This window comes from Maylandia zebra, linkage group LG1 (assembly GCF_041146795.1).
Source record: "Maylandia zebra isolate NMK-2024a linkage group LG1, Mzebra_GT3a, whole genome shotgun sequence".
NCBI classification, from domain to species: domain Eukaryota; kingdom Metazoa; phylum Chordata; class Actinopteri; order Cichliformes; family Cichlidae; genus Maylandia; species Maylandia zebra.
In genome coordinates this window covers 7460704-7474833 of record NC_135167.1, presented here as the reverse complement: position 1 = coordinate 7474833, position 14130 = coordinate 7460704, and the positions used below count along the sequence as shown (strand labels likewise).

Below are 14130 nucleotides of genomic sequence, written 5' to 3'. Positions count from 1 at the left end.
TGTGTATAAGGTGAAACGTCACCGGCAACTGATCAGAAATCAAAATCCTGTGTTTTCGGGGTGATGCTGACTCCTGTTCTCCTCTTCACAGACTCCCAGCCCCTTCCAGAGCCGCCTCTGGATGGAGAGATTTTTTTCTGCTGAGACAAGTGGCTCTCCTCCTCCTCCTCCTCCTCCTCCTCCTCATCATTACCATGAACCCATCAAACCACTCTGACAGTGGAATGTGCTGCCAAGTAGTAACACATTCACCTGCGCACACAGGCTTTTTGAATCACCTTGAAAAGGCTTTTAGTTAATTTTCCATGTCATAACATAGAGCTGTTTAACATTACATGGAAGAAGATACATTTTAAAATCAAATACCACAGCTTTTAGTTTGTTGGGAATTAGGATATATTAGGCTCTGCTGTGGTGTGCGTTTAGGATTCAGTTCAGTAGCTAAAGTGGGAAGGATGGACTGGCTCTGCACTTTTTCGTTATTCTATGTCCAAAATTCATCTTTTCCTTTTCCAAATAAATGGTTCGAATTTCTTCATTTTGAAAAATCAGACATCTGTGACAGCTCAGTATCACGCTGAAAGCGTTTCACAGCGAATTGCCTTTCAGGCTCTTCCAAGTCTGTCAGGGGCTCGTGTGTTACGGCTGCCTTTTTTCCTAGAGCCCCGCACCAGCAGGCTGTGATGTTAATTTACAGAAGCAGGGCCTTTTCCATGCGACTTTAACCACACGTTCAAAGACACAGACAAATCCAAATGCCACTGTGAATGTCAGCGAGCTCCCTGTGGCACTGGAAACTCCTCACACCTAATCATATTCATTGACAGCTAATTGATGACTGAACCCACGGGGGGGGGGAACTTACGGGTCCTAGCAACATTTCTTAATCAGAGAGAGTCCAAAGCCGTTTCAGTGCTTCAGTCGCAGTGAATCATAGCCCGGCGTTCGCGTCGAGTGTTCAAAAAGCAGATGCGATTAGATCCGCCGAGTCTGTCCCCAGTTTGCAAGCAAAAGGGAATTGGCTAACTTGTGTAATCCTTAATGATGACTTCATGCCATCAATCATGTTCCTTAATGAGGTTTTAATTTATTTGAATTATGGCTATCTCCAATTTGGAGTGAAGCTCTTCAGATGTGTATTTTCTTAGACGCTCAGTAATGAAAGGATTGAGAGTTATCTCTCTCTGTCTAATGGCTCAATTCATATCCTTTAGTGTGTTTTAGAGTCTTGGATGGATATTGGCTCGATTGTCGTTTCATCTGCCTGTCAATGGGCTTTTATGCAGCCCTCATCTTTCATCTGAACGCCGACAAGCAGGGCTTTCCTTCGTTTTTTTTAATTGCATGTAACTCTTCAGGTAGCATACTAATGGTTTCTGTGTGTTAAAGAGATCAACTCTCTCTTTCGCCTCCTTTCAGTTCCCATAATAGATTCTGCAGATGCACACAGCTGCTGGTCGTAGGAACGGAGGCCGTTAATTTACGGACAAAGCAACCGCTTAGAGGGAATGAGAGTGGACATTAGCTACAAATATGTTCTGTTGTTGTTTCGTGACTAAACCGACTCAGCAGGTAGCTCGTGAGTCTCTGATCATTTCAGATTAGTCAGCACTCATCAGTGTTTTTGAGCACTTTGTCCTAAAAATGTTAACACGTTTATTTTTAATCGGTGTGAGATACGAGGAAATATGATTTCTTTTTTTTTAATCAAGGGCAAAATGATCCAAAGACGGTTAAAGTGTTTAAGTGGATTAAATAAGGGGCTGTGAGCTTTTATGGAGTTTTTCAAAGATGACCCGTCTTAATATTTAAGACCTGCGAAGCGCACGCTGTGGGCAGGACTACCTGCGGGACAGGTAGGAAGGACAAAGAGACGTTTAAAAAGGATCCTCTTCCCATGAAAGGCAGAGCAGCATTGCCGAACTGCTTCCTTGCTGCCTCTTTTTCTCACGTTTAAGTGCTTGTTTGTTAACTCGCTGTCTTGTGTTGAGGATTTGACTTCACATCCAGGCTGGTTTATTATAGTGTGTCTTGTAAGAGGCTTATGCGGCCTGCCAATTAGTTGCTTCATGTCTTTTGTTTATGGCTTTGGTGTAATCCTGTCAAAGAAACGGAGAGGGGTAGACTTTTGGTGTTGCTTTAAGGTGTGTTTTGACCACTAGGGAGCACTGCACCTATAACTAAATAATTTCCCTCCCTCACACAACAGCAACAACCAGAAAGTATGAAACTGTTTAGTTTTTTGTTTTGTTTTTTTCCCCCTGTGACTCCTGCTGTGAGAAATTGATGTATTTTTTTCTCAGCAGGTCAGAGATAATGTGATGAGCGTGGGCTCTCACACTCTGCGACATTTTTCCCCACGGCATTTGTAATTGACTGCAGAAACAAATAAGTTGTCAGAGATTGTAATTGGTTATTCAGTGTAACCAGTCAGCAGCAGCTTTAATGTGGGGGGAATAAAAAGGTTGGAGGAAGCGACTTGGCAGAACCACAGACCTCTGTAAGGGACAATCAGCAGACACAAGTCGGGAAAATGAACTCCCTCACCAGTGATGATGATAAGCCTGTCCGAGAGACGAGTGTGTCCATTAGGTGAACCCTGCGTAGCCTTAAATCTTAATGATAAAATGCACTAGAGTAAAACCCAGCGTCTTCTCAGGAGAGAGGAGAGCTTTTATACCTCTGCTTTGAAAGGAAGGAAATGTTTGTACTATTCAACTGGTACACAGTTGTTTCGTTCTCAGCAATGTAAAAAAAAAAAGAAGAAAAAAAAGGGCAAATGTGTAAATATGATTTATGTATAATACAAATTACTTGTAAAAAATAATTGACTTGTGATTTATTGAAGCATTTTGTAAGAATGTTTTATTTATGTTTTATTCTCACCAACAAGGTGATAAACAATGTCAAGGTGTATTTCTCTCATAATAAAAAAATACCACAATTGACATCCTGAGTATTTGTGGGTTATTATTTTTTTACAGCTATTCTTTTTTTGTTCTGTCTTGGTCAAGCTTCAGTTTGTATACACTGTAACCAACATGAAAGAATTGTGACAAAATAGGATGTCTGCTAATCAACCAATAGGAATGTAATGTACAGCCAGTGTTGGGGAGTAACGGAATACATGTACCGCATTACGTATTTAAAAGACAAAATATGAGTAACTGTATTCCGTTACAGTTACTGTTTAAAAGGGTGGTATTCAGAGTACGCCCTGAATAACGACTCCTTTCTCACTCTAGCGATGGACATCGTTTACAGATGATCTCATCTTTTATTCACTATGACCTGAAACTACTGATTGAGGACAAAATCATCAGAAACTTGGTTACAGAGGTCACAAGAGTGAGGAGGTCTGGTTTTCTGTTTTACTATTACAAGTGTTTTTGAAACCAGGAGACCCAGAGACTACACCCATCTTGTATACTGTTTCTCCTGGTTTCTGTACTTAAAAAATAAATAAATAAATCAAACTAGATGTAGCAAAGAAGAAAAATCTAGTTCAATTTTGGCAGCAGATACTTGCTTGTATATTTGTCCTCCAGCTGTTGTTGTGATCGAACCATGGGGAATGCAGAGAAGTAACAGTGGTGCATCTTTGCCTTCATTCTGCAGATTCTACAAGAGGCTGCAAGAAAAAGAAAACAAAAAAGTTTATGCGTGTCACATAGCGTGACTTGTAGTGAACTTACAAGACTGCTGATGTTACAGTTCGAGCCCAATGGAAACAGATGGTTTGAACAGCAGAATGGTGGGGCGTCTGAGAGGACGATATCAAGGTCCTCCCTTTTTGACTTCATACAGAACGAAGACTTGTAGTTTAAAAAAAAAAAAGTCCAACTTTCTGAAAGTTCTCATCTTTTTGTAAAAAGAAAAAGAAAAAAGACATCACTGCAGTTCTTGAGAGAACAGTATGTTTTTGTGCCTTCAGGGGGAAGATTTTCAAATTAGTTTCTGCCCCAATAACTTATTAGATTTGCTGACTTATTTGTCCTCAACATTTTTTCTAATTATTATTTTACCAACGAACGATACTCACAGAATTTAAAATGCACCACTTTCATTATTTAGCAGGATTTCCAAAAGTAAATTAATTTGATTTAACAGAACATTATATTGTTAAGTGTAATACACGCCTTCGGAGTGGGAGTCGCAAGTTCGTATCCAGTAAGGGTCCTAGGCTAGACACATGCTAACCAAGCCTACTGGAATTGGAATATGGAATGGAATTTTCGATACCCAACATTCACAAACAACAACAACAACAACAACTGGGATCTTGTTGTTGTTGTTGTTGATAACTGATAACTGATCTCACAGCTAGAGACTGACGACACATGCTACGGCAAGGAGCCGGACGACAGGTCAGGGGGACGATATCATCACCCCCACCTGAGTTTGGGTACCAAGTGTGATGAAGAAAGGTTTGAAAAATTAAGTTGTTTCAAAGTACAGTGCTCAGGTTTCGACTCACTGCTGTCTCAAACTCCAGTCTCTGTTGCAACACACCTGAATAAAATTAGTAAGTCATTAGCAAGACTCTGTAGAACTGAGTTGACAATTTGATTCATGTTACAGCAGCTCATAAGTGAATGAACACGATGCAATAAAAGTACTTTTAGAACAAAATTTTTCCAAACACATTTTACGTGAGTAGGGTTAGGGGTTGCCACTTCAGCAGGCAGTCAAGTTCTATACTCTTGCTACTAATTTTATGCGGGTATGTTGGCACAGGGACACATGGAAAAGTTTCAGGACACCGGCCCTCAAGTACTGGAGTTTGACACCCCTGTTCTAAATCAAACTACATTAAACGATGTTGTAAAAGCAAAAACCATCAACATTATATCAACGTAAGGGATACAGAAAATCATTTTGGGAAGCTTGCAAACGTGCATGTTTATGGTATGATAGGGTACTTATTGGTATCACAGCTTCATCTTTAAGCCACCTTCATAACACTGAAAACATGGATTCAAACCTGAGGTGACTATGCTAAGCCCCCCGTCTTGCTTCATGCTAAAGACCTCTGGCCTACCTGCACGACCGAGCACACTCACTGGATCCGCTGCCATTAGGAAGGTGGCTGTTCGCACATTTCCAACCCTCAGGCTGTGTCATCTCGTAATAAATAAGTGTGAGCGTTTCACATCTGGACACTGCCTACCAATAAGAAAGCTCTATTAGACTTTAGAACTAACACATGTACTTATACCACCATGTGTATTAACAGGGTAGTCTGCCATGTAGACCCACACTGTCAGGTTAATAAAACTATAATCCAATTGACCATCCTTGATTTTTGCCCACTTTGCCCAGTACATAATCCAGGCTGGTAATGAGTACAGTTTTTAACTGGGATTCTTTCTCTCCCCTTTATCCTGATCAGTATTCTGGTCCTGACTGCAGCAACTGTGTCTGTTTTGTTTTGGAAGCTTTATCACAATAATGAAAAAAAAATCATTCTCATTAATCCAATTTTTGTTCCAGAGGCAATTAAATTGCTATCACTAAATTGTGCTAATGCTTTGATTTCCTGTTTCCTGTTGTCGTGCTGCAGTTTGAACACCACCAGAGGAAAATGCTGACAGAGATCTTGATGGATTGACAGCAGTGGTGGCACACGGCAGCACTCGTTTCTCCTGATAAATAAAGAGCCAGCTGCTTTAATCTCTCCATGCTCGGCGGTGTTTTGCCTCTGGAAACCTCGACTGCGGAGGCTTTTTTCCCCCTTAACTGTAGGATCTTGTATGCTATGCCCAGTTCATCACCATGGGATCTTTCTAAATATTTCCCCATTTTGCTCATTCCACATATAAGCTCCAGAGACAAAATACCAGCTGATAAGACTCAGCCGTGTTGGTAGCCTGATAAGGTGCAGTGCAAATTCTGTTTCTTGGTCCAAACCCCTGTAAAAGTTCACCTATCTCTGTTTGGAGCAGCAAACAGCAAGTCTGCCTGTGACGTGCAGTGACAGAAAACCACACAGCCTCGAGTGAAAAGTGGAAGCTGGGAGGCAGAGAGGGAAAGAGGGGAAATAAAAGCATGAATATGTAAATATTCCAAATTAAAAATTTCATCATAGCTTAGAAGAAGAGGAGAACAGCCGTGCTGCTCATGCTGATAACTCTGTGAGGCTTGAGTGACTAACGATAAACTTCATGGTACATTCTCAGATTTATTAATTATCTGCTGCTGATAAGATAAATTTGGCATTGTTGAGCTAATTACCGTCACATGATAACTGTCTAAATCTGTCTAATTGATAGTTTGAAAGCGGCTTTGAATTGAGCTGAACTAGAACGGCCAACTTTATCGAAGCATCACCACTTTCCAATAGACTGATGTGTTACAGCAAAAGGCTTCACTTTCACTGAGAAATAATCTCTCTGCAGCTCGTTCCACTCACTTGGCCTTTGGTCAGTAGAAAACAGAACTCAGAAACACTAATAAGACCATCACCAGCAGATCTTCAGGAGTGGAAGACGTACTCATATTTCCTTCATGAGTCAAAGGAGAAATACCACAATATAAAACCACAAACCTGCAGGAACCAATTTTAGCCATTCGGGGCAATAAACGTGCTGTAATCTCTGACATTTTCAAATTAACCCAATCCAGAAGCTCCAGACGTTCCTCTTAGACAGGATTAGCCGTCAGTGCTCTTCGTACTCACTTTACATGCAGTGATGTCACATGTTACCGGACTGAATTGTGGATCCACTGCAAGACTTTTTTTCTGGTTATTTGCACTAAAAAGTTACATTTCAAGCCAGCACAGGCATCGGCCAATCAAGTCACATTAAGAAAATATCCAGACGGGTTCAGCATCAAAATTTAGGAGACGCTGATCTGTGCACTGTATAATCAACCTGTGGATGTGGAAAAAAAACACACAAAAAAGTCCCAAAACCTAATCACCTATCATCAAGCACTGAAAATATATTTGTGTTTGAATCCTGTTTAGATTGAATCATTACTTGTTATTAATCTCTGGCTCTTTTGTATGTCTTTTATCTAGTCTTACTCCCCTCACCCCAAATGGTCACATCAGATGGCCCCGCCCCTCTCTGAGCCTGGTTCTGCCGGAGGTTTCTTCCTGTTAAAAGGGAGTTTTTCCTTCCCACTGTCGCCAAAGTGATTGCTCATAGGGGGTCATATGATTGTTGGGTTTTTCTCTATGTATTATTGTAGGGTCTACCTTACAATGTAAAGCGCCTTGAGGTGACTATTGTTGTGAATGCGGTATAAATAAAACTGAATGGAATTGAATTAAATTCTATTAAGGCTTCAAGTTATTCATTGCTGAGAGCACTTTCTCGGTGGCCACTTTCTAGGTGATTTAAAGGTGGATGCTGTTTAGCATTTTGTTGTGATAAAGGAACAGTTGACAGTTTTATTCCAAGGATAAGTTAGCATCCCATTTAACAACTGCATTCATACTGTCGCCTACGTGCAATCACACAAGCCGTGTCCACAAATCAGAGGGGAAACTTTTACAGGCTACACGACAAATTCAAGAATAAAAACCTACCTTAAGCCACATCATGAGCCTGCACACATTTAGCACACTAAAATGAAAATCTCGCCACAGTTACAAATGTTAAGAAAGTGTAAAGTATAGTGTAAAAAAGCAGGAGAGACATTTTCTCCGACTGCAGAAGTAGATTAATGAACTCACCACACACTGGGACGTTTGGGTCACTGACTTTAAATTCTGAACACCCTCAGCGCATTTCCATTTGTTTAGCAATTTTGGAGTGAAATCGAGTGAGATCAGCTAGTTTTAAAACTAGCCTCACAAGCTGATGAATCACCTCCTTTTAGTTCCAAAGAGACATGAGGGGTACTTTGCAAAGTTTTACTTGCATCCCCCCATGTGCTCCAAAGTCCTGCTCGGTCATGCCACCATCTTGCTGCAGATGCAACAAGTTACATTAACCAGTAATAAACTTTGTTTGTTACTGCAAAATCTTATCAGGAATGTGGATGGTTAACCTCTCATTACCAAAAATACAACAGAGTTTTACTTACAGTTCCAAAAACACATCATTAGAATTCAGCTGATGGGGCATAGTGACCTTTAGGATGGTCCTGGGCCCCCAGAGCCCGTCCATAACATCGGCACTGTCGAGGAGGAACTTTCATGGGTTGAAATTAATAACAGGCAGTGTGTCAAAATGGCCTTATTTCCAGCTGGAAGCTTCCTGTCACATTAGTTTTACAAACATCTCTTTTGAAATGGAGATCTACGTGGATAATCCTTCTGGGGCTGCTGTGGATTTTTTTTTCTTGTTACAATAAGCAAGTAACTGCTGGGAAAACTGTGGGCGAGGCTGAGTGGCACACTGTCCCTGCTGGCGACAGCCGTGGCCAGAGGCATTATATTTTCATGCTGTCCATCTGTGCCATTCACACGATATCTCACTTGACCTGATTGGTTTTTACTCGTCATGCTCACATTTGCTGCATGTCTTATCTGGTCTAGTAAGGATGGACTACAATAATCTGTAATCTGCTCTTTTTTTAAAAGAAATCTTTGGTGACACTTTGGTGTCTGCGGACCTCTGCATTTGTTTTCATCAAAAATACATAAAGACCCAACCACTGCTTTTATGTTCTGGGCCAATACTGCTTCCCATTTGGGACTAAACACATAAGAAAGAAGAAAAAAGGGCAACTTTGACTTTCTGTGCCACTTGACTGAACTACCTTAATGTCTTGAATTTAAAAGAAGTACCTTGAAACAAGTCCTCATTGTCTCAAAGCGTTTTTTTCTTTTTCTTTTTACCAGCAAAAGCTGTCATATGCAGACATCAGGTTTAAATGGCTTCAGCCTCTTTACGACCCTGAACAGGAGAAAGCGCGTACAGAACATGAATAATAAATTACAGCAGCTGAGTAGGCTCCTTCACCTAACGTGTCGCATCCTTCTTAGGAGTCATAGGATGAAAAGTTCAATAACAAACAGCAGAAGTTTAGGATGAGCAGCCGAGCCCCTAAACACTAAATGTGGCACAGCTGCGATGAACAGGAGTACTTTCTCCCAGCGGATATTTACAGAATGCTGAGTAGATATTATTCCAGTCTTCCTGCAGGTTGCAGGAAAATCACAGCACCACAGCGGGGTGAGTAGTTACGGCTGCAGCGGGGATACAGGGCGGGGAGAGCCTATGCCAGGTCCTCCATCTTGCTCAGAGATGTGAGGATGATTTAGGAGGCCTGTCTTTGCCAGGGTGTCCAGAGAAGGAGCGGGGCCGAGCAATCCTATTACTCCTCAATGACCCTGCACACACACACACACACACACACACACACACACACACACACACACACACACACACACACACACACACACACACACACACACTGATTACACACACTTTCCAATGGCTAGAAGGTTCAAACAGTGTGCAGGAAGCTGCCACCACACTTAAGGACCACACTGTAGTCAAAAACCAGCTGGCAGTGTACTTCAAGAAGCACCATCACTATAGCACAATGTAAAGCTCACAAGCTGTTCACACTAGAAAACCATTATGTTAATAACTTTATCTAATTCACTGCAATGATTTAGTAGGCGATATCCTGGCATTTTTAGCCAGTCTCACAGCAGTTCTGTGAAGAGCAGAGTTGGCCACATATATACAAATATCCTTTGTGCACAGCTGTGACCTTCCAAGTTCCCAATTACTATGTTTACATGTTTTTTGCTCTCATTCATGAGAAAACAGGACTAAGACAAAGGTTTTTATCTGGCTAATGAAAATAAACATTTAGCTATTACTGCCATTCACCATCAGTCATGCAGATGGGGTTTTGCTACAGTTCAACCCCTTTCAAGGATGGCACTGAAATATTAGCACATCCAGAAACCCCTTAGAAGGAGCAGTGTTTTTCTTTGTGCGGATGCATTTTGTTAGCTGGCTCATTTGCTGACAACCCTAGACAGTATGAAAGATGGATGGAGCCACTGTGATGTTACCTCTTGGTCAGTAAAGTCCCATTATGAAACCTAATAAGAGGGTATTTTTGCCATTACACTCGTGGTGTTTTAAAGCTGGATGCAGGGAGCAAGTGACAAAGACGTGCAACTGACTGTCATTTACTCAAGCGGAGCAGACGCTGGATAATCCTTCTTTCTGACTCTAATAATGACCGTAATTTACAAAATTAACTTCATGTTCTATTCACTTTAACATGACCTCAGTAAACACTTTCATCAGATAAGTGTTTACTGAGGTCACAAAGCACGACAGCTGAGGGTTGGCTCCCAGTTTGGCCATTAAAAAGTACAAGTTTTACAGCACTTCCAATTTGCTTTGCTTTTCAGACCCAGGTGCTATATCTGTTATCTTTTTTATGTCTATCCGGTCGTTAAGTGATGACGTGACAAATCCTACTTCCGGGCCTAAAGTAGTCTGCGTTTAATATGGCTTTTGTGTTGTTAACATGTTTAATGTTTTGTATTTTCTTCTATTTAAACTCAAAAAGCTCCTAAAACAGTCAGTGATCACTGTTGACCTCCCTCGGCTTTTATTACCGCTAATCTTAATATACCGCTTATATTATGCTAACATAGCTGTGTCGCTAGCGGTCACGTAGCACATCATTATATACCAGCTAGCCAAACTTCAGTAACCCTACAAACGTCACTGCTGTTTAGTTTTCTGTCTTCATTTATGTTGGAAGTGATAACAGAGCTGTACGTTTTAATTTGTTTCCAAAACCCCGCAGTCAGGACATGCTATATTGTATTTAGATAGAAGCTAGCGAGCTAACTCCCTGCTAACTTCTAACTCCGTTAAATGTCATAAATTCCGTTTTCATGGATGCCTGGATGTTAAACTCAATTGTTACACCTGGTAGAGCAGAACGCTGATCATTTTATTAAAGATGAAAGACTTTAGACAGTTTTTCAACTCTCAGTAATGCCATAGTGATCGTTTGATATATGGACCTGCAGCAGAGTTTAGGCCCAGACACGGCTAGTGACGTCAGACTTAACGACCGGATATGTTCAACCTGCAGCATTACTCCATCTCCCCCTACGTTGAGCATTCTCTTCTGTCACGCCAGCTTCCACATGTCCTCCCTTACTACATCCATGAATCTTCTCTGTGGTCTTCCTATTTTCCTCCTGCCTGGCAGCTCCATATTTGCTCAATATAGCTACTGTCACTTCCACTGATAATCATAACATCTTCAACTCTGCCACCTCCTGTCACGGACGAGAATGCGGTGGACTCAAGAGCAGACTCAATTTGCTTAGAACTGTGTATAATTTATTGAAAAGAACAAAACGTGAACGGAACTGGGTTTAACAAAAACCATACGCAGAAAACTAAAGGAAATCCGTGGGCGGAGAAACCGGCGTAGAGCACGGGGAGACTTCTAACGGGAACTTCTGTAAACACAGGGGAGAAATGTTACTGAATGGGAAACAAACGAGTAAGGGACAAAGGTACGGAGTGCCAGTGAATAGTCTTGGGCTTACTTGGCGACCCTAGTCATTTAACGGGGAAAAGGCTGCCAGGGGTGTATTCCAAAGAGGGTCAAGAGTGGAGAGTCCGGTCCAGATTTCGAAGAGATGGAGAATACAGACTGAAGGGCAGGCTGAGGAGAAGTGGAGTATATAATCCTCGGGTTCCGAGCAGATGGGAGGACAGGATGGAGACCAAAAACAGCACTACTGGTGAGTGCGATGGGTGGAGAATCTGAAGAATACAGGAAACAAAAACATATTAACCCAAGGTCCAGATATACAGAGTCAGAGCTCAGAGGAGGCCGAGTTTACCACAGATGGTAGCAGGACGAACTGGCGAGGAGTGGCAGGCCGTGCTGGCTTAAAAACCCTCTAGGTGGAGCCCCGGAGATTGACAACAGGTGATGAGCTGGCCAACTCCACTCCCAGGGACAAATGACAGGAACCTGGACCACGCCCAACCAGACACTCCCACAGCATATGACAGTACCTCCCCCTCAAGGGCCGCCACCCGGCGACCCCCCAGACCGGGCCCTGCGAGGGGAGGAACGAAACGCAGCGATCAGAGACGGGTCCAGAACGAGCGACCGGGGAACCCAAGAACGCTCCTCAGGCCCATACCCCTCCCAGTCCACCAGGTACTGGACACCACGACCACGGCGGCGCACGTCAACGATCCGCCGGACCGAATAGGCCGGATGACCGTCCACGAGCCGGGCGGGAGGCGGGGGAACAGGCGGTGGACACAGAGGACTGCTACGGACCGGCTTGACCTGAGAGACGTGAAACGTCGGATGGACACGCCAGGAAGCCGGGAGCCTGAGACGGACCGCCGAGGGGCCGACGACAGCAGTGATCTCATAGGGGCCAACATAGCGGGGAGCCAACTTTCGAGAAAGCGACCGCAAGGGAATGTCCTTAGCACAAAGCCACACCCGTTGTCCAGGCCGATACGCCGGAGCGACAGAGCGGCGACGATCCGCATAATCCCGTTGCCGGTCGACAGTTGCAAGGAGAGCCCGCCGGACCCTCCGCCACACCCGCCGGCAGCGTTGAAGGTGATGCTGGACCGAAGGAACAGCCAAATCCGCCCCATCCTCTGGGAACAACGGTGGCTGATATCCCAGCGAGGCCTCAAAGGGCGACAAACCCGTCGCCGAAGACGTGAGAGAATTATGGGCATACTCCACCCAAGGCAACTGAGACGACCAGGCCGCCGGGTTCAGTGACGAGACGCAGCGAAGAGCGGATTCCAACTCCTGGTTCAAACGCTCAGTCTGGCCATTGGTCTGCGGATGGAAACCAGAACTCAAGTTAACCTTGGCACCCAGGGCCGTACAGAAGGCCTTCCACACTCGGGAGACAAACTGAGGCCCCCTGTCAGACACAATCTCTGAGGGTATGCCATGAAGACGGAACACATGGTCTGTAAGGAGCTGGGTGGTCTCTGCAGCCGTCGGCAGCTTGTCCAGGGCCACGAAGTGAGCCGCCTTGGAAAACCGATCAACTATGGACAGAACCACCGTCTTCCCCGAAGAGGCTGGGAGGCCGGTAACAAAATCCAAGGCGATATGAGACCAAGGCCTATGCGGGGTACTCAGCGGTCGGAGTAAGCCAGACGGGGGCCGATTAGAGGTCTTGTTACGGGCACAAACGGAACAGGCAGCTACATAAGCCTTCACATCCTTGTCCATAGAACGCCACCAGAAATACCTCTTCAACAAAGCCGTGGTCCTACTCACTCCCGGATGGCAAGTAAACCGGGCTGTATGGATCCAATGGATAACAGCCGACCGGGCGGCAGAGGGCACAAAACGCCGACCGGGCGGGCCGGTTCCCGGATCAACGTCGTCCCGTAGTCCGTGGCGTATAGCCTCCTCCACATCCCAGGTGAGGGAGCCAATCCTGCAGGTGGAAGGGAGAATGAGCTCCGGGTCCCGGGAGTCCGAGTCCGAGGAGTACTGGCGAGACAGAGCATCGGGTTTAAGATTCCTGGAACCAGGGCGATAGGAAATATCAAAGTTAAATCGAGCAAAGAAAAGGGACCACCGAGCCTGGCGGGAGTTCAGTCTTTCAGCCGTTCTGAGATAAGTCAGATTCTTGTGATCTGTCCAGATGATAAATGGATGTTCCGACCCCTCCAGCCAGTGGCGCCACTCCTCCAAAGCCAACTTAATGGCCAGGAGCTCCCTATCCCCAACGTCATAGTTCTGTTCGGCAGGAGAAAGGCGTCGAGAAAAATAGGCGCAGGGCTGGAGCTTGCCACGAGGACCAGAACGCTGAGACAGCACAGCCCCCACCCCCACACTTGAAGCATCAACCTCCACCACAAACTGCCTACTCGTGTCAGGATGGACTAAAACAGGAGCCGAAGTGAAAAGTCGCTTGAGTGTGGCAAAGGCCGAGTGAGCCTCGGGGGACCAAACGAAGGGGACCCGGGAGGAAGTAAGGCGAGTGAGAGGCGCAGCCACCCGACTGTAGTCCCTGACAAAACGCCTGTAGAAATTTGCGAAGCCAAGGAACTGCTGCAGCTGTCTACGCGAACCAGGAACGGGCCACTCCACCACTGCCTTAACTTTTACAGGGTCCGTCTTCACCTGCCCTTCCGCCAGTAAGTAGCCCAGAAACGAGATAGACGAGAC

The 14130-nt window shown here is 44.4% G+C and overlaps 1 protein-coding gene and 2 long non-coding RNA genes across 9 annotated transcripts in view; 1 reads left to right on the top strand and 2 right to left on the bottom strand.

The window, feature by feature from the left end:
* Positions 1-2948, top strand: part of LOC101471219 (A-kinase anchor protein 13) — a 122076-nt gene extending 119128 nt beyond the window's left edge. For all 7 annotated transcript variants that reach the window (XM_024805051.2, XM_014414189.4, XM_014414180.4 and 4 more), the window contains one exon: positions 92-2948. In XM_024805051.2, the coding sequence (XP_024660819.2) occupies positions 92-144 (53 nt within the window). In that variant the 3' untranslated portion in view covers positions 145-2948. The remainder of the gene's footprint in view (positions 1-91) is intronic.
* Positions 2949-3528: 580 nt separating this feature from the next.
* LOC105940987 (uncharacterized) overlaps positions 3529-14130 on the bottom strand; it is a 183727-nt gene continuing 173125 nt past the window's right edge. The window contains exon 4 of the long non-coding RNA XR_001167638.3: positions 3529-3631. This is a non-coding gene — a long non-coding RNA (uncharacterized LOC105940987). The remainder of the gene's footprint in view (positions 3632-14130) is intronic.
* Positions 11248-11997, bottom strand: LOC143419913 (uncharacterized). The gene is made up of 3 exons (XR_013099940.1): positions 11801-11997; positions 11501-11720; positions 11248-11410 (listed from the first exon to the last, which is right to left on the bottom strand). It is a non-coding gene; the product is annotated as an uncharacterized LOC143419913 (long non-coding RNA).